Source organism: Camelus bactrianus, chromosome 13, assembly GCF_048773025.1.
Source record: "Camelus bactrianus isolate YW-2024 breed Bactrian camel chromosome 13, ASM4877302v1, whole genome shotgun sequence".
NCBI lineage: Eukaryota > Metazoa > Chordata > Mammalia > Artiodactyla > Camelidae > Camelus > Camelus bactrianus.
Window position 1 is genome coordinate 14,195,268 of NC_133551.1, and position 24,315 is coordinate 14,219,582.

Here is a 24,315-nt window from a genome sequence, read left to right on the forward strand (position 1 = left end):
AGTGGCATTATAGTTTTATACGATGTTATCACTCAGGGAAGCTAAGTAAAGGGTACACAGGAACTCTAAACTATTTTTATGCTACTTCCATTAGAGTTTAAAATTATTTCAAAACAAAAAGGTTTTAAAAATGCAGAAAATAACACCTCACAAGAAACTTCTGTAACTGAGACAAAGTAAATTATAAACTTCTAAAATGTAAAAGAAGACCTGAATGAACAAAGAGAAATATGTTTCCAGATGGGGAAGTCCAAATATAACACTACCATTCTAATCATATTATTAATCCTTGGAAATGACCTAAAAGTCCACCGACAGATGACTGGATAAAGAAGCTGTGGTATATTTATGCAATGGAATACCACTCAGCCATAAAAAAGAATAAAATAATGCCATTTGCAGCAACATGGATGGACCTGGAGATCGTCATTCTAAGTGAAATAAGCCAGAAAGAGAAAGAAAAATACCATATGGTATCACTCATACGTGGAATCAAAAAACAAAAACAAAAAAAGACACAAATGAACTTATTTACTAAACAGAAACAGACTCACAGACATAGAAAACAAACTGATGGTTACCAGAGGGTAAGCAGGGTAGGAAGGGATAAAATGGGAGTTAAATATTTGCAGATCCTAACTGCTATATATAAAACAGATAAACAAGTTCATACCGTATAGCACAGGGAACTACATTCAATATGTTGTAGTAACCTATAATGAAAATGAAATAACATATGAAAAGGAATATATATGTATATGTATGACTGAAACATGTACACCAGAAATTGACAGAACATTGTAAACTGACTATACTTCAATAAAAAAAATTATTTAAAAAATATGATTAATCTTAAGCAGTTCTATTTATAATCCTAATGCTTTTTTCTTTTATTAACAAAATGATTCTGAGGATCAACTGGAATAATAAATAGACAAGTAAAGCAAAGAATTATTCAGGAAGCATTAACCCTACCAGGTACTGAAGAATATAAAGCTCTAAGAACTGGAAGTACTGTAACCTAACATAAGAATTATTAGACAAAGCAGTATAACAGGATGGCCTAGAAATATATGTTATTCCCTACATCCCTACAAACCTAAATTTCAAATGGACTGAAAAAGAAAAGCCCCCAAAATAAAATAAAATTATGTGACAACCTATAAAATATCATTAAGGGTTTCTGGTCTGACATATAAACAGCTTAGATGTCATTACTACCATTCTCATGACAAGAAAAAAGCTGAACAAATGGAAAATCACCAGCTCTTCTTAGATCCATCAGAGAATTGAGATCCAAAGCAAACTGCTGCCTGAGAACTGGAGAGACAGATAAACACAGAGAATCACAGCTTACAGGATGCCGAAGCCCATAGTTTGGGACAAGTATCCCCAGAAGCACTTAAGCTATAACTGATGAACTGCTGAAAGCTCAGTGTGAACTCGCTTGAGAGCTAAAAACTCAGGGAATGGGCAGTCTTGGGGAGGGGAACTTCCCTGAGTTTTATCTCCAGGTGCAGCAGCAAGTTCCACTATGAAGAAGTGAGAAAAATCCCCTTATGCTCTTAGCAGAGGGGGAGTAACTATTTTGAAATAACTTAGCACTCTCTGTTCTCTAAAACAAAGTCCTGCTCACAAAGGAAACTTTTCACCAAAGACTAACCAACCTGAAGGAAAGGGGAAGGAAAATACCGAATTTCTTCTCTAAATGTCTCACCTAAATGTCGAGTTGGGAGGGCAGGGGAGCTAAGAAACACTCAGGAAAGTCACAGCCAAGAGACAGAGGCTCAGTAAAAGACTGAGACCTAATCACAGGATTGTAGAATGCTTCTTCTCCCCCTAGCCCCCTAACCCCCCCTTACCTACCATCAATAAAGTACCTATATAATAAGGGGTATAGCTGGAAGAACCACAAGCCTCAGGAATTACTTGGGAAGCCCAAAGACAACCAAAAGGAAATTTTAGCCTCTGACACCACAATTACAGCAAATAGTAAACACAGCCGAACTCCTAACACAACACCTCACACTAAAGGCCTGTTTTCCTTTACTCAATACATCATGTCTGGCTATCAACAAAAAAATGACAAGCCATGCTAAAATGCAAAAACACAGTCTGAAGACACAAAGTAAGCATGAAAACCAGACTCAAACTTGACAGAGACCTTCAGAATTACCACAGTGAGAATTTAATAACTATGACTAATTAACGCTAAGAAGTTCAATGGAAAAAGTGGACACCATGCGAAAACAGGTAGATAATGTCAGCATTGTAAGCAGAGACTTGGAAACCCTAAGAGTCAAAAGGAAATGACAAAAATCAATAACACTGTAACAGAAGTGAAGAATCCCCTTAAAGGGTTCATCAATAGACTGGACACTGCTGAAAAAATAATTGGTGAGCTTGAAGATATGTCAACTGAAACCCCGCAAACTGAAAAGCAAAGAAGAAGAAAGAATCAAAAACACAGAACAGAATATCCACAACTATGGGACCATTACAAAAGGTCTAACTATGCATGATGGGAAGATTAGAAGAAGGAATGGAAAGGGACAGAAGAAATATTTGAAGTAACAATGGCTGATAATTTTCCAAAATAAACGACACACACTAAACCACATTCTATGAAGTTCAGAGACCATCAAGTAGGATATATACTGAAAAACAAAAAAAAATCTACAGTTAGGCATATCATATTCAAACTGCAGAAAGTCAAATACAGAGAAATCTTGAAAGAAGCCAGAGGAAAAAACACCTTCCCTAAGAGGAACAACATGAAGCCTTAGACTAAAATCCTCTTCAGAAACCATGCAAGAAGAGACTGAAGTGAAATATTTAGTGTTGAAAGGAGAAAAATAAACAAACAAACAAAAAACACCAACCTAGACTTCTGTATCCAGCAAAATGACCCTTCAAAGGTAAAGGACAAATTGAGATTTTCTCAGAAAAACAGAGAGAATTTGTCACCAGTAGACCTGCCCTCAAAGAAATATTAGAAGTTCTTCAGAGAGACAGAAAATGATACGTGTCAGAAACCAGATTTACATAAAGGAAGACCCTTACAGAAAGAACAAATGAAGGTAAAATACCATTAAGCACATACACATTTAGATAAGATTTTATATATACATATGTATTTATTACATCTTTATTTAATACATATAACCAAAGGCAAAAACCCAAAGGAAAAATGATTTGGACTACATCAAAATTAGAATCTCAAGATCTATCACATAAAAATACCACACCAAATTGAAATGTCAGTGTTATCTAGGGAAAATTATGAAAACAGACGTAATACACTTTTTTAACAAAGCAACCACAGCTTGGAAAGGGGGCGAGTAAAGGATCGATTGCTTTGAATACAAAATAAACGGGTGTATTACATTAACTGTGAAATTTTATGTACTGTACCATGGACAATGAGAAGAATGGTTTGATCTAAAATATTTTAAAAAAGGAAACAGCTCTCCTCAAAACTATCTGTAATTTACACTTTGGCAATTTCACATTAGCCTTTAATGTTAATCTAACAGTACTTAGCTTAGAAATGTCAAGTCAATCCATAGTTTTCTTACCTATCAGGGCTACATTAATCAGTTATAAACTACTTTACCAGATTTTCTTAAACTAAAAACCACCAAAGAAAAAGATTACCAACATATCATAAATAATTTTCTTCTAAATAACAGCATGGTCTTAAATTCTCTGTCAAAACATAATTAATACATAAAAGTTCTACCTCGATGGATTTTACATTGAAAATGACCTCATATCACAATCAGAGCTTCTGGGATCACCGTAAGAACAGTCCTGTGGCATAAGCAATACCCTAACCTTCATGCTGAGGATTAGAAGACGGAATTCCCAAACCATCCTTGTTACCACTAAGTTAAAGGACCTTCCCATTTCACTTTTATTCTGTGATCAAAATGCAAGTATGGAGTATGCTTCCCCCGGCTCCTTAAAGAAAAAGGCAGCACATACAATATTACTCCAAAATTTACCTCAGAATCTGAAGTAAGGGTTGTATATCACTGTAGTTAAAAAGACCATCTACAGAAATCTTTTTGGTATTTTAATACCTCAATGGCCAAAAGAAAACAAAATGGGCTTTAAAAAACCCCATTAAAATGGCAGTTAATACTTACACAAATACTTCTTTTCCTACTTTTTGCCTTCTTCACTCATTCTGTATTACATGTACATCTGTAAATCTCAATTTTTCAGGACAAGTAAATGAATAATAAATGTGAAAATGCATAATTCAAATTTATAAAGTCGACTGCAAACATTTAACAATACTCATCTCAAAACCTGCTATTCCACACGTCACATACAACTCCATTTATGTGAGACCATAATTAAAATTACCTACTATTCTCATTTAGTAAGTTTTTAAACTACCCCTAATTTCAAGGAAGATTATTTCTAGAGACAGTAACTTCGTTTAAGGATGGGGGAAGGTTAGGTGAAATCCAAACGGTTCACAGAGTTCTTCCATTCTATCATCCTCAGTCCTGGAGAGGGAAACTCACTAAGAAATAAATTCAGAAAAATCTTGAAGTACAGCTAAATGCAAGTAAACAGAGCTCCCAACAAACCCAGCGTCTTGTTCAAAATGTTTTCACTGCTAATTAGGACAATCAAAAGTTCTTCATAAACATAAAAAGTTACTATAATATGCAAGTCAAATCACTGCTCATTCATGTGTATAGCAGTTATACATTAAACCTTCAGTAAGGCTGACCTGGACTTGTGAATAACGCTCTAATGCCAGAAAGGAGAAATAACAATAATATATGATGACAGAGGTGGTGACACCGCAGTTTCTCTCTCACAGTCTCCATCTCCCTGGCCTACCAAATTTTCTGATTGCAGAACAGCAAATAATTGTTGACCTGAGTTAAGAAACCTCTGAAGCTGTGTAAGAGCCAAGAATTCTGTTCTTTGGAATTCTCATCATCCCAGCAATAAATGTAAACGTACAGCCTATTCTGTTCTATATCTGAGTGAAAAAATAAGAAAAAAATTGAAATTCATAAATTAAAATTACGGATACAAAACACATTGTTCCCCTCTATTTGAGAATATGACAATGAATCACTGTGGGAAAATGGACAATAAAGGAACTACCATGTAAAACTTTTTCCACAGGGAAGGAATAGGCTTTTTCCTCCACTAATTTGACCATCACTAATGCTCTAAAAAAAAAGCACTCAGAAGCCAAAGAGTTGTTTTACCATACATGTGTATACATACACTCATACAGAAATTTCCCTGTCACAATTCAAAATTAATTTGCATTTTATAAAAACATATCCTTAAGGGGAGGAGGGTATATCTCACTGGTAGAGTGCACGGGCAGTCTGCACGATGTCCTGGGTTCAATCCCCAGTACCTCCATTAAAAATAAATAAATTTAATTACCTCCCCCCACCAACACATACACACACATAAAGCACATATCCTTAAACAGCCAAGGTGCTGAGAACTAGTAAGAAAGCGGGAAGGTTTCATCATGCTAAAAGGCCAGGAGTTTTCTATAATTTATATGATAGCAAATAGATTTCTATCTTTAAGAGCAAATAATAACATGAATTGCTAGTGATTTTTACTCCTTCGTAAGAGAGGAAAAAAATGAACAGCCAATCTGAATGCCAAATCTATAAGTCATGGAAAATCATCATCTGATTTACCTGAACTCTTGTCAGACAAGTGTGAGCCTATGAGGTGGGGCACTGCGGAAAGCCTACAGCAGAAAGAAATGTAAATTCTAAATTACATTAAACCAAAGACAACAACAGCAAAGAGAAAGCAGATGTATTATTATCACTATCAAAAACAATTTAAAATTATACTTTTCATCGTTTACAAACATTTTCACATTCACTATATTGTTTGAAAAATTATTTGATTCTCCCAGCAACTGAGAACAGCAGAATAAGCATCATTTATATTAAATAAAGTTATACATTTACAAAATACTTAGAATATGCCTAGTACACAGTAAGTACTCAGCAACTGTTGGTTATCACTGTCTGCTACAGCACAAGGTTTAGAGGTCATGACGGCAAGCCACTGGTGGGAAGGGCAGAAAACCATTTAAGAAACATGGGTCTAATGGCAAAGTAGGGAGAGATTCTAAACAACAAAAAAAAAACAAAGGGAAGTCAGAGTGGTCATGAGGAAGACTAGATTATGAACTAGTCACAGGCTTACTTAGTCACAGAGTTCCAACCCAGGGCAAAAGGAAAAAGGCACGTATCTCATCGATCAGACATTCCTGGACAGATTCATCCCAAGTCAAACAGAGGCCATGATCACTATCAATCCCCAGGTTCAGGAGCAAAAAGTCACATAGACTCCTAATTTTTCTCACTGAGAAACCTACTTTGAGACACTAAAATATCATCACAAGTTTGCTTTTTCCCTTGTTTTAACCTTCAAAACACGAAGGGAAGATAAGAAATTTACCTTCTAGAGGACGATGGTGAATGGTTTTTATTCTATCCTATGTAGCAAAATGAAGAAGCTGCCTATTAAAACATCTTCAAGATCATGTCAAGCCAGGCTTTCTAATCAGTTCTTCTGTGGAGGAAACAACTGAGCTAAGCTGGTTTTCTGCCAAAGATGTAGAACACACTGGGAACATGCAACACTTTAATAAAGACATGAGTGTGTTTTGTTAAAAAGCAGTAACGCTATGCTGAAATAAAAAAAATACTGGCAACCGGAAGCAGCTTCCTAACATCCAAATACAGAATAATCACAAATTTGTCAGTCACATTTGATCAAGAATCTTCGTGCCAAAACTGACTGCTAAACTAGTTTCAGTCTGACATGGACAAAGATTAAATAACAAATGCAAGGTTGAAGGAGGATTTTATTGATTTCATTTAAATCCAAGAACTCAATTTACTCAAAGCTCCAACATTCCTCCAAATATTCAAAATATTATATCTTTATCACTCAATATTTGAGATATTATCCTTTTTTTATCACATCTTAGAAATGTAAAGAACCGTATCAGCCCTAATTAATCACTAAGCTCTTTGCAAGAACAGAAATAGGATAGAACTTACAACTCTCTTTATTGAAGATCAAATAAAAATTCATTTTTTGCAGTAGGATCTTAGTTATAATGTTCATGCTGTGCAGCTAGTTTTTTTTTAAGACTTTATATATTTTTTAAAGTTATTATTAACTAAAATAAAAGTATACTATAATAAGGCATTATTTTGAAAGCACAGTACTAACAGAGAACTCAATACAGAATTCATTGTTTAAAGACAAGTATGGAAACCCGGATACCAACACCTCCTGACAGATTTACCAGAAGAAAGTCAACTAGAGTTATCAGCCCATTGCCTATACTGTCTTGCTTCAAAGCATAAAGGGAATATACACCAGGAATATGTTATCAATGAACCAATATCATCTCTAAATCAATTCAAACATAATTTATAGTTAGAAATAAATACGCCAAGAACTAGTCTGCACCTGCACAGTCACTTAGCCTCATTGCTCAATACTGAGCAAAATTTTAAGGCATTTTCCAACTCAGACGTCTGAAGAGCCTCTAAATTCATTTCTGTGTGCTTAACTGTGCAAATGACTTATTTTTAGCTATGTCATAAACTTAGCCAAAAATAATGGAAATACATCAATGACATGTGATATGATCATGCATGATTCTTAAACTCTACTGGAATTTAGAAAAATGGGCATTTCTTTCCCTCTAAATTCAGATTTAAATTGCTACATAAGTATCAAATCAATTTACAGTTTTTCAAACCACTAACTCCCAAAAGGAGAATCCAACAATTTCTATTAAAAATTGTCATCCCTAATGCTCTGTAACACTCATAGGGATTCAGTACAACCTAACTACCTTTAGCAAGAATTATATCATGCAAAGTGGACGGTCTGGTAACTGTAACAATAATGTTCACCTTAAGGTAAACTAAGTACATTTTCTGTTGATGCAACATAGTGATTATAACTACTACTGGTACCATCATCTCTTATGATTTTCTTCTCTACTACTTGGCTTAGAATAGGGGTATTACAAAAGGAACACAGTTCAAAGAAGTCTCTGAAGAGGACTATTCATCCACCCACCCCAGCAAGGATATGACCAATTAGCTCAAGAACCATTTTGACAGGAAAAGCAGAAACCTCTTCAAGAGCCAGAGACTTCACTGCCCAGTTTGAAAGAGTGTCCTTTGGGCTCAGCTGTATCTAAAGGGATGCAGTAAGAACTAGTCTCTTGCCGTTACAGTAAAATTGGTAACGTCTTAAGAAATTCATTGCAATTTACTCGAAACTTCAATGGGGAAAGGAGGAGATGTGTCTATCGTGGACAAGACTTGCCTCTAACTTTGAGTAAACAATTTACTAAGGGCCTGTACACAATACCATGCTAGAAATTATGAGGAAACAGAGAAGATAAAACATTATTTCATCCCTAAGTTTATAATATTAGTTTTAATCATCAATTATTATTCAAATTATCCAACTTCACTACTTTCCCTTAAGTCAACCTAGGGACACACCATCAAAGACAACTAGGCCACCTCGTTTCCTCGTCCAGCCCAGACAGAGCAACTGGGCATTTGCCCTCCAACCTGAAACAACTGAAAGAGAACAGATAAATACACAACAAAGTTTTCAGACACTGGACATTAGACAGGAAATTAGTACAGGACGGTGATCCCTAAGAGAGAGGAGGGAAATGAGGTGAGTCATATGACTGAACAGAGTTTCCAGGCTACAGCACAGAGAAGGGGAACTCGGAGCCCAGCAGCCTCCCTGGGGGCTCAGGGAGGCCAAGGCAGCTGAAGTTTGCTGGGCAATGGGCTAAAGAGGACAAAGCTGCAAAAAGAGAATTTCAGCAGGGGACCAACCAATGCATATGTGTGAAGAAACCAAGTGAGGCCACCCAAAAGGAGGGACAACCTCTGGGATTCCCTCAACCACCACTCCCACTACCCAGGGTGGGAAAAACTTGTAATACACCAGGCACTGAGTAGAGCACCCCAAAAAAAGCTGCAAGGGTACTACTGCCTCAGTAGTGGAGCAAAATTAATCATAGGCTAAAGGCTATTCCGGCCCCATCTAACACACGTAAAAGCAAACCTAGGAAAGATCAAACTGTTTCTAGGTAACTTGAACGTGTCCTAAAACAAAGCTTAAGAGTATATTTAGGCATCTGAAAATACCCAGCACCTAAAAGGTACAATTCATAATGTCTGGCATCAAATTAAAAATTACCAGGCATGTAAAGAAGCAGGAAAACATGATCCATAATGAAGAAAAGAGTAAATAAACAGAAAGCAATCCAGAAATGGCACAGATGCTACAATCAGTAAACGAGAACATCAAAAGAGTCACTATAACAATATTCTATTTGTTAAACAAAATAAAGAAACATAGAAGCATATTAAAGAGAAATAGAAGTCTGTTTTTTTTTAATACAAAATGAACCTCTAAAAATGGAAAAGAAATGATTGAGATGAAAAATGCACTGGATGGAATTAAAAGTAGATTCCACACTGCAGAACACAGAATTGGTGAACTGAAGACATAGTAAAATAAAAAAAAAAAAATTAAACAATAAAAAAGAAAAAAGACTGGGAAAAATGAACAAAACATCACTGAACTGTTATGACAATTTGTATAGCCAATATGTGTGTGATTTGAGCTCCTGAAGGAGAGGGGAAATGGTACATAAAAACCATTTGAAGAAATGATGGCCAAAAATTTCCAAATTTAATTTGGAAATATAAACTGACAAATCCAAAAACTCAACAAACCCCAAGCATGAGAAAAATGAAGAAAACTACAGCAAGTCCCTTTATAATTACTTAAAACCTAGTGAAAATCTTAAAAGCAGTCAAAGGAAAAAAGACACTATGCACAGCTGAACAAAGACAAGAACGATGGCAGCCTTCTCGTCACACACAACGCAGACCGCAAGACACTGGAGCCATGCCTTTACAGTAGTGAAAGAAAACCTGTCAACCTAGACTTCTATACCCAACAAAAATTTCTTACAAACACTAAGGCAAATACAGACTTTTTCAGCCATGCAAAAGTGAAAAGAATTCATCACCAAGTTGAATTTCAGCACAAGTAATTTTAAAAGAAGTCCTTGAGGATGAAGTTCAAGAGCACCAGATGGAAATCTGCATCTCCACAAAGAGATGAAAAGCATTGGAAATGATACATGTATGAGTAAATATAAAATACTTAAAAATATTTTATATCTTTTTAGAAGATAATGGGTTGCTTAAAAGAAAAATAATAACAATGTATCATAGGACTAATAGAAGTAAAATATATAACAACAACAATGTAAAGCCAGGGGAGAGAAACTGGAAGTACAATGACTAAGGTTCTTATTCTATGCATGAAGTACTATAATGTAAACCATAAGCCCTAAAGAAACCATTAAAAATACATAAGAAAGAGCACTGCTAATAAGTTATCAAATGAGATGACATGGAATCAAAAAGTGCTCAGTTAATTCTAAAGAAGGCAGAAAAAGAGAAAAGGGGAACAGATGGAACAAACAGAAAACAAATAATAACTCAGAAATTTAAACCCAATCATACCAATAATATTAAAAGTAAATGCTCTGAACACCCTCATTTATAAGGGAGTTTGTGAAATTGGATACAAGCCCCAGCTAAACATTGCCTACAAGAAATCCACTTTAACTAAAAGGACACAAACAGATTAATACTAAAACAGGAAAAGTTACACCATGCTAACACTAATGAAAACTGAAGTGACTATATTAATAATAGACCAAGTAGATTTCAGAGCAAAGAATATTACCAGGGATACAGAGGGCCATCTCATAATGAAAAGGGGATTAATCAATCAAGAAGACATGACATCCTGAACACTCATGCAGCTAATCACAGTACTTCAAGAAACATGAAGCAAAAAGTAATAAAACTTTAAGGAGAAATAGACAAATCCACAGTTATCACCAGAGACCTCAAAACCCATTTCTCTACAACTGATGAAGCAAGTAGGCAGAAAGAAAGGCAAGGATACAGAAGACTGGAACAATCTGACCTGACAGTTACAGCACCTGCTACCCTGTAACAGCAAAATATACATTTTTCATGTTTACACAGAACATTTACCAAGACTGTTTATATTCTGAGTCACAAAACAAGTCTAAATAAATTTTAGGATTTATTGGAAAGGATTCAGAAAGTCCTATGTATGTCCCCCACCTTCCACAGTATACAGTTACAGCTGATAAATGACTGCCATCTAAAAAAAACCATTTCCCAGCCTCCTCCCCCTGCATATGGACAGTAACCTGTCCTCATGCACGAACTGAGGGTGAAAGAGGTCAAAGAAGTTGAGAAGGGGGCACCTCCTCACCCTTCTCTTGCCCCTTCCCCAGGCTGACAGCAGAGAATTCCAAACCCCGAGGGGATGGCCTTACTACAGGACAGAAGGCACTCAAAATCCTGAATCACCATTAAGAGGAAAACCATCCAACAAAATGATCACCTAAAACAGGTATGGGGGAAAAAAGGTCATTTATTGTGTTTAACCAATAAAATTGTGGGCATGGCTTTAAAAGCAGCTAGCATTACTCTAATTCAGGAAGCTTCTAAAGAGTTTTATGCAGAGGAGTGACATGGTTTTTTTAACATTTTAAAAAGATCACCCTACTATTGTATCAAATAGGCTGTGGGAAGGCAAACGTGGAAGCAGACAGACTAAGGCAATAACTCAGGTAAGAGATGATGGTATCTGGAATTAGGGTGAAAGAGTGGAAGTGCTGAGTAGCAGTCATATTCTAGAAATAATTCTGAAGGTAAAGCTAACAAGATTTTTTGTGACAAGTTAGATGGAGAGTGTAAGAAAAAGAAAAGTCAAGTAAAACCCTAGCACATGGAAGGCTAGAGCTGCTATCAACTGAGACAGGGAAGGTCAGAGATCAAATGAGTTGGTGGGAGGGAGTCGAGGCAGGGGACAGAGATATCAGAAGATCCATTTTGGCCATACTGAGTTTGAGAAGTCTATTAATGACTCAAAGAAAATTTCAAATGGGCAGCTGAATTACATGAATTAATGTTTAGGAAAAAGGTCTCAATTAGAAATATATATTTAGAAGTTGTCAGCATGTAAATCGCCAACTAAGGAATAGTAAAGAGAGAAGAGTTCCAAAGACTGTGCCCTGGGGTATTCTTATGTTAACAGGTTGAAGAGTGAAAAAAAAAAAGGAGAATCTAATACAGGAGACAGAGAAATGGCCAGTGAGGGGTGAAGAAAACAGAGTATGATATATTGGAAGCCAAGTAGAAAGTCTATCAAAAAAGAGGAAGTGATCAAATTGTGTCAAATTCTGCTGACAGATCAAGCAAGATGCAGACCAAAAACTGTCCGTAGGATTTAGGGAAGTTACTGGCAATTGTGACCATTAGAGATGGCAAAAATAGACTTTTTTTTTTTTTTTGAGTTTTAGAAGGGAAGCTGAAATATGGGACAGAAGTTGGCTGAGAAAGGGGGAGTCAATAGAAAATATCACTTTGGGTTTTGGTTGGGAAAAAAATAATAGCATGTACACATGCTAATGGGAAGAATCCATCAAAAAAGGAGGAAATGATGACTATAGGAGAGTGAGGGAAAACTTCTGGAACCATGTCTTTCAGTAGGTAAGGGAACAGGATCAGGTGCACAAGTGGTCCAAAAGGCAGTTAATCAATAATTAACAGTCAGAAAGGTGAAGTACATAAATGCAGTTACTACAAGGTAGGTAGATAATTATAAATAATTAGGCTACAGTGAACCATGATTATCAAGTCCATCCGTAAGTACATCCCTCAAAGTGGTCTTTCTGGAGAGCAGTGTTTGAATATTTACTGCTATTTCAATTTCACTAAGTGCCAAAAAGCTCTTAGAAGGTTTACCAGGGTGGTAGAGAGATATCCTGGGATTACTTTAATTGAGATCAACTGTTTCAGTTGACTACTCCGTAGCACTGGATATCGTATCCAGGACTCGTAAGTGAGACGCCACTTAGCAATTCCAGAATAACTGCGTTCCAATTAACCCAAAGCCCTCTAAACAGTAACTACTGTGAGGTTTTCATACAATTTCATAAGTAGAGAAGTTTATCATTCTTGGGAACATTTTACAGGTATGTATGGTTTCAGGCACTCATAAAAACTACCTAATTCCAAACAGCAGTCTCAACCTTGGCCCTGGAGTTAGTTCATTAGTTTAGGAGGGTTTTAAGAATATAGGGAGTAATATAATTTTGACCAATGAAGACGGCTACATAATCCATTCTGAGTTGCTGTCCTCATTTAAAAGATTATGTCCTAATGCATTCTTAAATTTATGTGGTGGTTATAAGCATGTGAGTAACAAATATTTTAAATGCCCAGGCCCTATAGAAAATACAACTACAAGCATATAATTCTAACATCATATAACAAAGGTTTCATTGACTATTCCATCAGTCAGCATTCGCAGCAGTGTGCTCTTAAGATTCAGAAAGAACTATTTTGTAAAAGCAGAAAATTCTGAGATGCAGATTCTAAGTAACAGCTAAGCAACTGAGTAGTAAGCTAAGTTATAGTTTTCGTTTTGACTCCATGTTATCTGCATCTCATTAGAAAAATTATGTATACATTTCAATAAAATAGAAGTTTTTTAATATAACATCACAGAGAAATTTTTCATTACTAATGTACTTGTATCCTAAATTTAACTCACAAGTTCTTTGTTGTAATATGGTAATATTAAAAACAAGCAAAACACACACTTACTCCATTAAATATAAACCATCTACTACAAATCATCAGTGATTCTTACCATTAAGAGGACTGCATACTCCTTTGCAAATCTGATGAAAGCTATGCATATAATTTCAGGGAATTCATGGATGCCTTGAAGGCTATATATGGGTCCCCGAGATTTAAAGAATCTCTGATTAGTAGAAAAGAATGGTGTCCAAAGTTGATCCAAGAACATATGAAAACTAATATGCATAATATACGACTAAAAGAACTATAACACATAGTGGGAAAAAACAGATTAATTATTAATATAATATTTGCCATAAGTGGCTCTTCACCAAGAGAAATTACAATAAATCTCTATAAACATACAAAAACTTTAAAGAGCTAAATGTAAAAAAAGTAAAACCTATAAAATACTAACAAAATACCCAGAATGCACATAATCCTGGTTGAGGGAAGTCTTCTTAAGCAATGTAAGAAACCAACTTTCCTAAACTGATCTGATTGTGTAAATTGTTTAACTTCTACATAAGCAAAATACAACATAAAATCAAGGGACAAATGACAGACGGGGAGAAAAACAAATACAAGATACATGACAGATAAAAGATCACTACTGATAATTTTTTTAAAACCCTGAAAATTGATAAGATAAACTACTACCCAGCAGACAAATGAAAATGAACTAATAAGTAACCGATGTTCAACCTAATTAAAAGCTGAGGAAATTTAAATTAATGCAACAACATACCATTTCACAGCTTCAGACTAGACAAAAATTAAAAGCTAACAGCACCCAGTGCTTGTGTGTTGTCAGCGTAGATTACTGTAACTATTGGGGAATGAATTATTTGGAAAGTAACAGATTTTAAAATCTGTTAAATTATAAAATACATACATTCTTTGTCCTAGTCATCCCTTAATGGGAGAATTTATCCTACTGAAAAATGACACCAACAAATAAGGAGTTAAATAAACACATAAGGAAGTTTCTCATAACATTGTTTATAATGCCAAGAAAGAAAATGGAGAAAAAAAGCGGGGGGGGGGGGGTTGGAGAAAAACAGACAAATTGAATGTTCATTATTGGCATAATGGCTTAATAAGTTATGAAACATGCACACTATGGAATACTATATAGCTGTTAAAATGAGTCAGTCAGATTTATACATATTGACCTGGAAAGATACCTATGATATTACAGTTTTTAAAAAATGATGCAAAATAACATAAATCACCATGCCATATTCCTTGGGAAAAAAAGATAAAAGAAAACTATTATGTGATAGTCTTTTTTTAGGAATTTCTGTTTATATACTTAATGTCCCAACTGGTCACTGAATACATCAAAGTTTTGAATACATCTATTGCTCTATTAGAGATCTCACCATCAAAATATTCCCAAATTATGGTGCATACAAGGCATTATCAGAAAATGCAATCCTTTGGAATCCTCTACAATAGAGAAGATAACAATAAAAACTAATTTTAAGAGCAAAATGTTTAATAGTTTTTCTGACGCCAAAATAAAAATGCTTTTAATGTTGTGATTTTTACACTTACAGAAAACAACCAGAGATTTTTTTTTCCCACTGTAGCAGAAATAAGCTATCTATTTCAGTCCTTCCACTGGGTAATATAATTATGTTCATTATATGGATATAAACAAGCAACAGACATTACACTAAACTAATTCCTTTGGGTTAGAAATTGTATTTTCTAAGAGTGATATTCATTCTTAGCAATAAATGCAATTAAACATTGGTATTACAGTTTAAAAATTCTATTCAAACTGCTAAATTTTAGTGTAATGTCAATATAAAGTCCCAAGCAGCCTGATATAATTAAAGGGAAACTTGATTTGGAATCAGACATACTTGGGTTCCAGTTCTGGCTCTGCCACTTAATAGATATGTGGTCAAGTTATATAACCTATGAACCTGTTCCTGCATCTGTAAAACATGGTTTTCTGTGGTGTTCTTGGAAGATTAAATAAGAACATCACATACAAACTGCCAAGTACAGCATCTGGTTGTCAAAATATGCCTCCTTCCACGTTCCTTTCCTAAGGAAGATTACTAACTGGCAACATCTGTTTTAGTACTGCCTGTTTCATAAGGCTTTTTTTTTTAATCAAAAGACTGCTGAAATAAAGTTACATTTTATTTGCTATGATTTTGCTTCTCCAGAGAATTATTGGCTCCTTCTAGTATTTGTATCTGAGGCTCCTTTTCTTGGTTCATTTTTGAGAATTTCTTAGTTTAAGCCATATTCATTCACTATTTCTAATTGAATTTAATGGTTTCTTTCTTGTAAAAAGAAAAAAATCATGAAAAAACACTTTATCTTCTACCTGTGGCTTTCTACATCCTCAGATAACTCTTTTTAAAATCATTCAGGTTGTGCCTATAGAAAGTACTTTCAAGTATTAAAAAAAAAAAAGGAAAATCAAACTTTGAAATTATTCCAACCCATTGAAATATGTCTAAGAAATTCAAATAGCAATACAACAAAGAACTAGTACAAATTTTAATTTTAATAACAACTTTCACCTTTCTTTAAAAGGAGAAATTTCTTCCGTTAAGTTAGATCATTAACCAGGCCAGAATATGACCCTGAATGCTGCTAAATAGATACAAACAAAAAAGAAAGAGTGTATTGGCTAACATTCAATATTTAAAGTGAGTATGTTTCCATCATACAAGACACATTAATAAAATCATAGTAAAAAAAACTTGGTATTTCTTCAAAACTGAACAGGGTAAGTTTTATTCTAGAGTTGAGGTGCGAAATTATCTCTAGATCCTCCACAAATTCAGTTGCACTTCAATTAGATTTATTTGATGCTCTTTGATAAACTATTTTAAATGTCTCCAAGGCTTTTTGCAAAGTCTACCGAAACTGGAAGTAGCTACTATTTGAAATATTACAATTATTTTCTGATACATTTTCCCTAAATATTAATCATCACCCAGAGCATCATCTGTTACTTCTTAGTCTAAATTATAATACTGCTGGTATTTCATTGTTTGCTTTTAAATGATGCTGAGGTGAAAGTGTATGCATAAAAATACTTCACATTACTTTTCCACATTACTTTTCCACATTCAAATTACAGCCTCTTCAGCTGATTTTTAAGTGCCATGTACAATTTTTAATCAAAATGTATTGCTGACATTCTTTTAACACTCCCTCCCCATCCCTAGTTCTTCCCAAATGCCAAAGTTCCCTACTAATCTCTAAGTACCTATTATCTGTGCATTCTTCTGATTTTTCACATCACACTCCAACTTTTTGTTCTTCAGACCTCTTCTCCCATGGAAGTTAAGTACTGATAACTCCCTAAGGTACTTAACCGTAGGGTAAACAACTTTGCATACTCTTACTTTTCCTTTCATAACTTAAATCTCACTGTAGTAATTCCCCTTCAGCGTTTCCTCGTCTTCTAACTTCACTACATCAACATTGCCGCGAAGCAACGTGCACATATATCCCTGTTCTTTAGCTCAAAATATTCATCAGTTTAGCGCCTCTAAAAAAGAATTTAAATGCTTGGATGCCACGTTTCAGTACTTCATTGAAGCTTTTTATTTGCTTTTCTGTCCTACCTGGGCAGCCTATTTCTCCAGTTGTGCGGTCCCTTGCTGCCCCCAGCACAAGAGTGCAACTCACTACAGTGTATTTCTTCTACTCACCATCATTACAGTATCTCCCTCCATTTCTGCGCATCTACACCTTCGTGAACCTCCCCTGCCCCAAAATATTCCGTATCTCGGTGCCCGCATCTCCAATTAGAATACCCCTCGCCTGACACTGCCGGGGCTTTCTGGACGACTTCAAAGAGAACACGCAAGCCTGAGCGTTTCTGTCTCCTCCAACAGTCAGCGCTCGTTCCCCAACGAGTTCGGTCTTCTGTTGCTCTCTCCCTGTGGAATGCCTACTTCGGGGTAACCCTTTGGCTCTGGGAAGCCAAATCTTGCAACCTCTGCCCCGCGACCTCGCGAGCCCAGCATGCCACTCAACCTCAATTCACACCATTCTTGGAGCTTGTGCTCTCGATAGCCCCAGTCTCAGCTCTCTCTGCAACCTTTCAGTCTCCTGCCGCCGAGCCAGACCCCAGGTTAGACGGACGCCCAGTTGCTCGGGTTGCAATGCCTCCCCGGCCCGGCCCCTTCCACACACCACTCAGCCCAGAGTGGCTCGGCTCCTCACCTAGCTTCGATCGGGACTCCTCCAGTTTCTGGATCTGGTTCTCCAAGAAGAGCATCGCCACTGCGAAGGCCACCACCGCCAGCAGCTGCAACTTGGGCGGCATCATAATCCTGAGGAGCCCCATGAAACCCGCTGCTCGGGATCAAGACATACCGCGGGGGGCGGGGATCGGGGCCCCGGAGGCGAGGAAGACGCCGGGAGGAGCCCCCCGAGCCGGGAGAAAAGCAAGGAGAGCGCGACAGCGAGAGAACCACCGCAGCGACCCCCCTTCTCGCCTCCCCAGTCCCCCGCCCCCAGGCGCCAGCACCAACGCCGCCGGTGCCCGCTTCTCCTCGGCCGACTCCACGGCCGCCCCCTCCAAAAGCCCGCGCAGCAAACAGCGCGAGGCGGCTGCCGGGCTCTCGCCTCCCTCTGCTGCCTTAGTCCCCGACCCCCGCGCCCGCCCGCCTGCCCGCCTGCCCGCCTGCCCGCCTCCCTCTCTTCCTTCCTTCCCTCCCTCCTTTGCTCGCGGCCGCGCGCTCCCCGCCAGCGCTGCGGCTGCGGCTGCGCCGCCCTCGGCCCCGCCCCCTGCCCATCCCCCTCCGCCACCACGCGCACGCATCCACGTACGCTGCTCGGCAACCAGAGGCTCCGCCCTCTGCTCCCTTTCGGTGGGGCCTATTGGACCGGAGAACTCAGCGGTTCGCTCTCGGTTCGTGTTACGGTTGGTTTCCTTTGCCATAGGTGTCAACCAAAGCGGTATTCGATTGGGTAAACTTGGAGAAGGAGGCGGGCTGAAACTGTCGAAGGCGGGGCTTCTTGGCTGCTCCACGAAATGTCGTGAATGAAAGGAAGGAGCCCGGAGAAGCACAGCTTTGGGGAGTTTACGAAAATGCCTGATACGAGTGTTCGAAAGGACCCAGTGACTTTATGTTTATATGAAATATGAAGCTATTTTGGCACCTTGACGCTTCCATATGTCCTTAGTTAATACCCGTCTCTGCAGAATTAGAGATTTGATGGCAACGGCCTTTAGCCGCCTGTTTTGGATCAGGCTCTGGAGTGGACGCCCCTAGCAGAGGGGTCCTCTGGGCAGCCCGAGACCGACGGGAGACGGCAGCGATGGCGTCGGGGCCGGGCGGATGGCTTGGATCGGCGTTTGCGCTGCGCCTGCTGCTGGCCGCCGTGCTTCAACCGGTGAGTGCAGGTCACCTCCGCGGCAGCCTCAGGGCGAGTGGGAGGGATTGCGCTAAGGAAGACAGAACGTTCGGTCGCGTTTGGGAGCCACACTTGGGAAGGGTGGGAGGTCTGGACTTCCTTGGCGACTGCTGCTGCCGACATGCGACGTGGCTTAGTTCCGCGTCTGATGCTTAGCCTTCCCTGCCCCCGGTTTCTAGCGGCTCTTTCTCCTGATTTAAGACTCTTGAATGCAATCTGTAAGACATGGTGAAGGGGAAAAAAAAGGCACAAACTTTTGCAAAGGAATGAAGATTGTTTTTAAACGGGCAGAAGTGCAAAGAACTACCGTTACTTATGACTCCCAAATCTTGGAGGAAAGCCGTCAAATCTTTGGTCCAGGGTACACTTCCTTTTTACTTCTTTCTCTCAATTGTTTATGGTCTCTGTAAGTCACTTTGAGGAGGCCTTTTACCCCGGTTTGCTGGCATTCACATGCCGCTGGGTGCACTTCAGTGCCATTTGTGGTTTTTAAACAACATTGTTGCAATAAAAGCAGCTACTCTATACCGAAGCATAATTTGTTTTTGAAATTGATTTTCTAAAATAATAGCCTTTATCTCGTTTAAAATCGAGGAGTGTTTAACCAGGTTTTAAATTTCGTTTTTCTCCATTAACAGAACAGATGTGTTCTTTATCTTTGAATGGGGAAAGGCTAATTTTGACTTATTTACTCACAACTTACTGTTTGTTAATTCCTCGTTAGAAGTTTTTACTCTGTTTTAACTGAATAATAAGACGTTTTAATAGGCACTGTACTCGGAGTTTTTACAAATTTCTTTTGTCAGACTAAGTTTCAGGTGTTCTCTTTACTGAACCTGCTGAAAAGTATTCTCCTAGAAACCTGGTTTAATTAATTTATCCAAGGTTTGGAGGAGTTAAGGCCTATACTGCAGGTCTCTATAAACACCTGGGCTTTTCTTTCAAGGAATTTGAAGAGCCTGCCTGTTTCCTTTTGCAACCTTACCTAAAAGGTGAATTCTTTGCTTCTCTAATTAGCTTTACAGTACTCCATTATTCAGGCATTTGGTGCCTTAGAAATTATTGGGAGATCCCTCTCTAAACTTTGTACTCAGGAGGTTTTTTTTGTTTTTTTGTTTTTTGTTTTTTGTTTTTTGTTTTTTGTTTTTTGTCAGTCTTAGGCAATTTGCGTTCACCATCACAAAAAAAAAGATTTAAAAAAAAAAGAAAGACTAACATTTCCAGTTGCCTTCTGATTTCCCTGTCTCTGACTGTTTCATTATCTGTAGCTGTGTAACCACCCCAAAATGTAACGACTTAATATAACGATTTCTCGTAGTTCTCTGGTTCTGCTGAGCACTTGTTCTGTTGGTTTCTTCTGGCCTCGTTTATGCAGCTGTGCTTTAGCTAATAGGTCAGCTGAACTGAAGGGTCCAGGATGGCTTCATTCTTAGTGGTGCTGACTGTCCACTGGGACGACTTGCTTCTCTTCCCAGTGACCTCTTATTCTCCGGTAGGCCAAATCAACTTCTTTTCATGGCAGTCTTAGGGCAGCACTCCTGAAGAACAAAATCTGCAATGCCTTCTAAAGCATAGCCTTCAAAGTCACATATATCACTTCCACCTCATAATATCTGCCAAAGCAAACCACAAGACCAGTCGAGATTCCAGGGATGGGGAAATGGACTCCATTTCTGCATGAGAGCAGTGACGTGATCACATTGCAAAGGTTGCCCAAGTGGTTCTGAGGCACAACTGTAAATGTAAATATGTACTGTTGTCTGTGTGAATGCAAACTATCTTCCACCTTTTTTTCCAGAAACCAAAACTCAAAAAAAAAAAAAAAAAAAAACAGAATAGCAGGAATTTATAGCCATTAAACAGTCTACCACAGTGACCATCCACAGAATTCAAGCCAGAAGCTTGGATGTCACCTTCGACTCCTTCCTTTCCTTACATACCTCATATCCGTATTTTGCTTCCTAAATATCTCTCAAATTCATCCACTTTTTTTTTATTAATTCCTCATTTAGGCCACCAACCACTCTCTCCTTAAAAATAGTGGCCTCATGGTTCACCCTTTGAATTATCAGAATCTAAATGGTTGATTTTGCCAGCTTCCCAATTGCCCAAGCCAGAAATTAGTCATTTTAAATTCTTCTCTGAACTCAGTCAGTCATTAAACCCTTAAAAATCTCCAAACCAGTTCTAAGTTTCTCTCCACAAGTGGTACCTGAATTCAGGCTACCATCTTTGCTTGCCTGGAATTACCACAGCAGCTTCTGTGACTGGTCTCCTTTCTCATTTTCTTCCACTTCCTAATCCAGTCTCTGCAGTGCATCCCAGTCATCTTTCTAAAACTTAGATCTGTCATTGTTAAACAGCTCTTCAGTGGCTCCCCTGCTTTTAAGGTGAAGTCTGTCCTCAGCGTTCCTTAACAGAGCCTCTTCGACCTGATGCTTGTTTATGTATCCAGGCTTAATTCCCAGCATTTACCTCTACTGGGAGAGCACAAAGGTAGAAGTGGAAAATTGGGGTCATTTGTTTTAGTTTTTCTCACATAACCATGTTCTCTCACCAGGCCTAAAGTAAGGTGTTTAGATAAAATGAAAGGCTTAACTTACATCCCATTTCCAGATTTGCGAAGTCTGATATACCCTCTGCTTTACATATTCTGTCATCACACGTTGTGCTGTATTACACAGATTCACAACTGCACCGAAGCTGTGTGTGTGGTCTGTATCCCTCCAGTCCCCCACACCCCTGCCAAGTAGAATGTAGCCAGAGGGAATACAGGGACCATTTTTCTTTTACATATTTTTTATTGCACCTCATAAGTGCTTGTTCATTTAAATCCCTCAGAAATGGGAATGGCCTCCTAGTTCACTTGAATTTGTTTCTTGTTCTCAAAGTCACTAGGATATCTGTATTTTATATAGAGCAGTGATGAACCCAGCCAAGCCCTACAAATACACAGTGGCTGTAAAAAAAGAAAGGGTAGCCTGAGCAACTCACCTTTGTTGAACTGTTTTAACTTCCCTAAAGCTTATTCCCGTCACTTTCTTCTGTAATGCCTAGTGTTTTTAAGAAAAGAAAGCAATAGAATGAAAAGGGAGGTGTAGGGGATGGCTGGAAAAACTCTAAGAAATTAGAAAACGCTGCATTTCACAGTTTCAGCCTGAGGGGGGAGAATGGCCAGGTGGAATAAGTAATTGACAGTAATAAAAATAAGCCAAAGCTTTGGAACCTGACAAATGAATAAAGAGAATGAAGGAAGAATTTCTTGGTGCCTTGCAGTTGAGCTGCTGGTGTGGATAGAGGACTTAGCTCCTACTTTGTTAACTGACGCCTCTGAGTCCTCAGACTAGACAAGTTGAGTTTTTATTACTGTCTGTGCCCCTGAAAAGCTCTAATTTAAAGTTAATAGCAACGCACAGTTATCAACATTCCAACGAGGTGACCACTGGGAGGATATAAAATGATTTAATCTGAAGATGTATCCTGAGTATGCTTAAGCATTAGAAAAAATATTTTAGTATGGCCTAAGGGAGCTGTTTTCTAGAGAGCCCCAGAACCAAGTGGTATTCAGTTCTTCAGCTATACATAATACTGCTTCATTCAGAACGGCAGTGTACTGAGGGCAGTATAAAATGATTTTATGTATCATTGATTCTGAGACACCACACCCCATCCCCTACCCCCTTTTCTACACAACTTAACATCTGGATCGGTCTTATCTCAATGGTGGCACAATTGTAATTGCCAGCATTTTCGTTGTTATTCTTAGCGGTACATGCAGTAATGGTGCATGATGGATTCTCTGAAGGGTGGTAGTTAGTAACAGTGGTAAAGTGTTTTGAGGGCAGGCCAGGCTTAAAATCTTGATGCTGCCACCTATTGTTCGCTGTATTGTTAGGTTACCTCAACTATCCCAAGCCTGTTTCCTTCTCTATAAAGTAGGACTAATACCTATTTCATAGGGGATTAAGATTAAATGGAATAATGATGTAACGTGTTAAGCAAAGTACCTGGTGCTTTGTAAGAGCTTGCTATAATGGCTGTGTTTCTGGTATTCGTTTTTATGGGGTTTGTCTGTAAACCCATGTATTTGCTTTTGCTTCCAATTTGAAATCTTAGAATTACATGAGAAACCTATGAGTTTATGCATAAAGGTAAGTTAAGAGACAGCTAATCTTGTGTATGTGTAAGTATAATAAAGTATATAGCTGTATCAGGCTTTTGCCTGAAAAGGTAATGTTGCAATATAGTTAATACAGTTTCCCTGCCAACAGCCCTTATGTTTGTAAAGAACGTAGTTATATCAAAAAATAAATCAATGCATAATGCAAAGGAGTCTCTTAGCTTGTCAATCCTACTTTGAATTGGAGAAAGGTAAACTGTTAAATGGTTGTATCCCAATCAATGTTATCCCACCCTGTCCTTAAAATCTGTCTTTGTTACAAGGGTAGCTAATTATTTTAAAATTTAATACTTGGCCTTACTATGCACATTTAAGTGCTATTCAGTTTTTTTTTTTGGTAATAAAAATATGGGTGGGTATAATTTATAACTCTGAACTTTTCTATATTATTTAGCATTTTGTACTTACCTATGAAGTTAAAAATATGTTCTAATGTTCTTAGATTCAAAGCAGTGGGTCTGCAAAATCAATGACAGAAGACCCCAAAAAAGATCAGTTTACTCATGAAACTCAAGATACTTTCCGTCTCTGCTACACTTATCTCTATCCCGTGTCTAGTATAATGATTTAAAAATAAGTAGTGTTTTGCAGTTTTTAAGTGTGCTTTCACAGTGGAAAGTGGGAATGATTCTAACATTAAGTACTCACTGTGTACTGGGTAGGATACTAGATGCTTTCTGTACTTTTTTTCCTTTAATCCTCAAAACTCTGAGATAAGTGGTAATTACTCCTATTCAGAAACTCACAAGATTGCTCTGTGCTGGTATTTGATTCCAGATGTCATCAGACTCAAATATGTGTTTTGGATGTTCTTGCTCCCTGTCAGTAGGTACTCAGAAAATACCGGAATAGAACCAAATATTACCATCACATGAGTATTTGAGATTCTTGGTTTGTAAAAGAGGCTTTGGTAACAATTGCTTACATTAGATAAGCAGTTCA

At 37.8% G+C, this 24,315-nt stretch overlaps 2 protein-coding genes across 4 annotated transcripts in view; one reads left to right on the forward strand and one right to left on the reverse strand.

Annotated features, from left to right (window-relative positions):
* The window catches only part of HS2ST1 (heparan sulfate 2-O-sulfotransferase 1), a 156,567-nt gene extending 138,088 nt beyond the window's left edge, over positions 1-18,479 (reverse strand). Inside the window, exon 1 of one of the 2 annotated variants that reach the window (XM_045522998.2) lies at positions 17,997-18,479. In XM_045522998.2, the coding sequence (XP_045378954.2) occupies positions 17,997-18,120 (124 nt within the window). In that variant the 5' untranslated portion in view covers positions 18,121-18,479. The remainder of the gene's footprint in view (positions 1-17,996) is intronic. The other variant, XM_010963303.3, reaches the window with a different exon arrangement.
* Positions 18,480-19,014: 535 nt separating this feature from the next.
* SELENOF (selenoprotein F) overlaps positions 19,015-24,315 on the forward strand; it is a 38,526-nt gene continuing 33,225 nt past the window's right edge. For both annotated transcript variants that reach the window (XM_010963305.3, XM_045522942.2), the window contains exon 1: positions 19,015-19,172. In XM_010963305.3, coding sequence (XP_010961607.2) covers positions 19,098-19,172 — 75 coding nt within the window. In that variant the 5' untranslated portion in view covers positions 19,015-19,097. The remainder of the gene's footprint in view (positions 19,173-24,315) is intronic.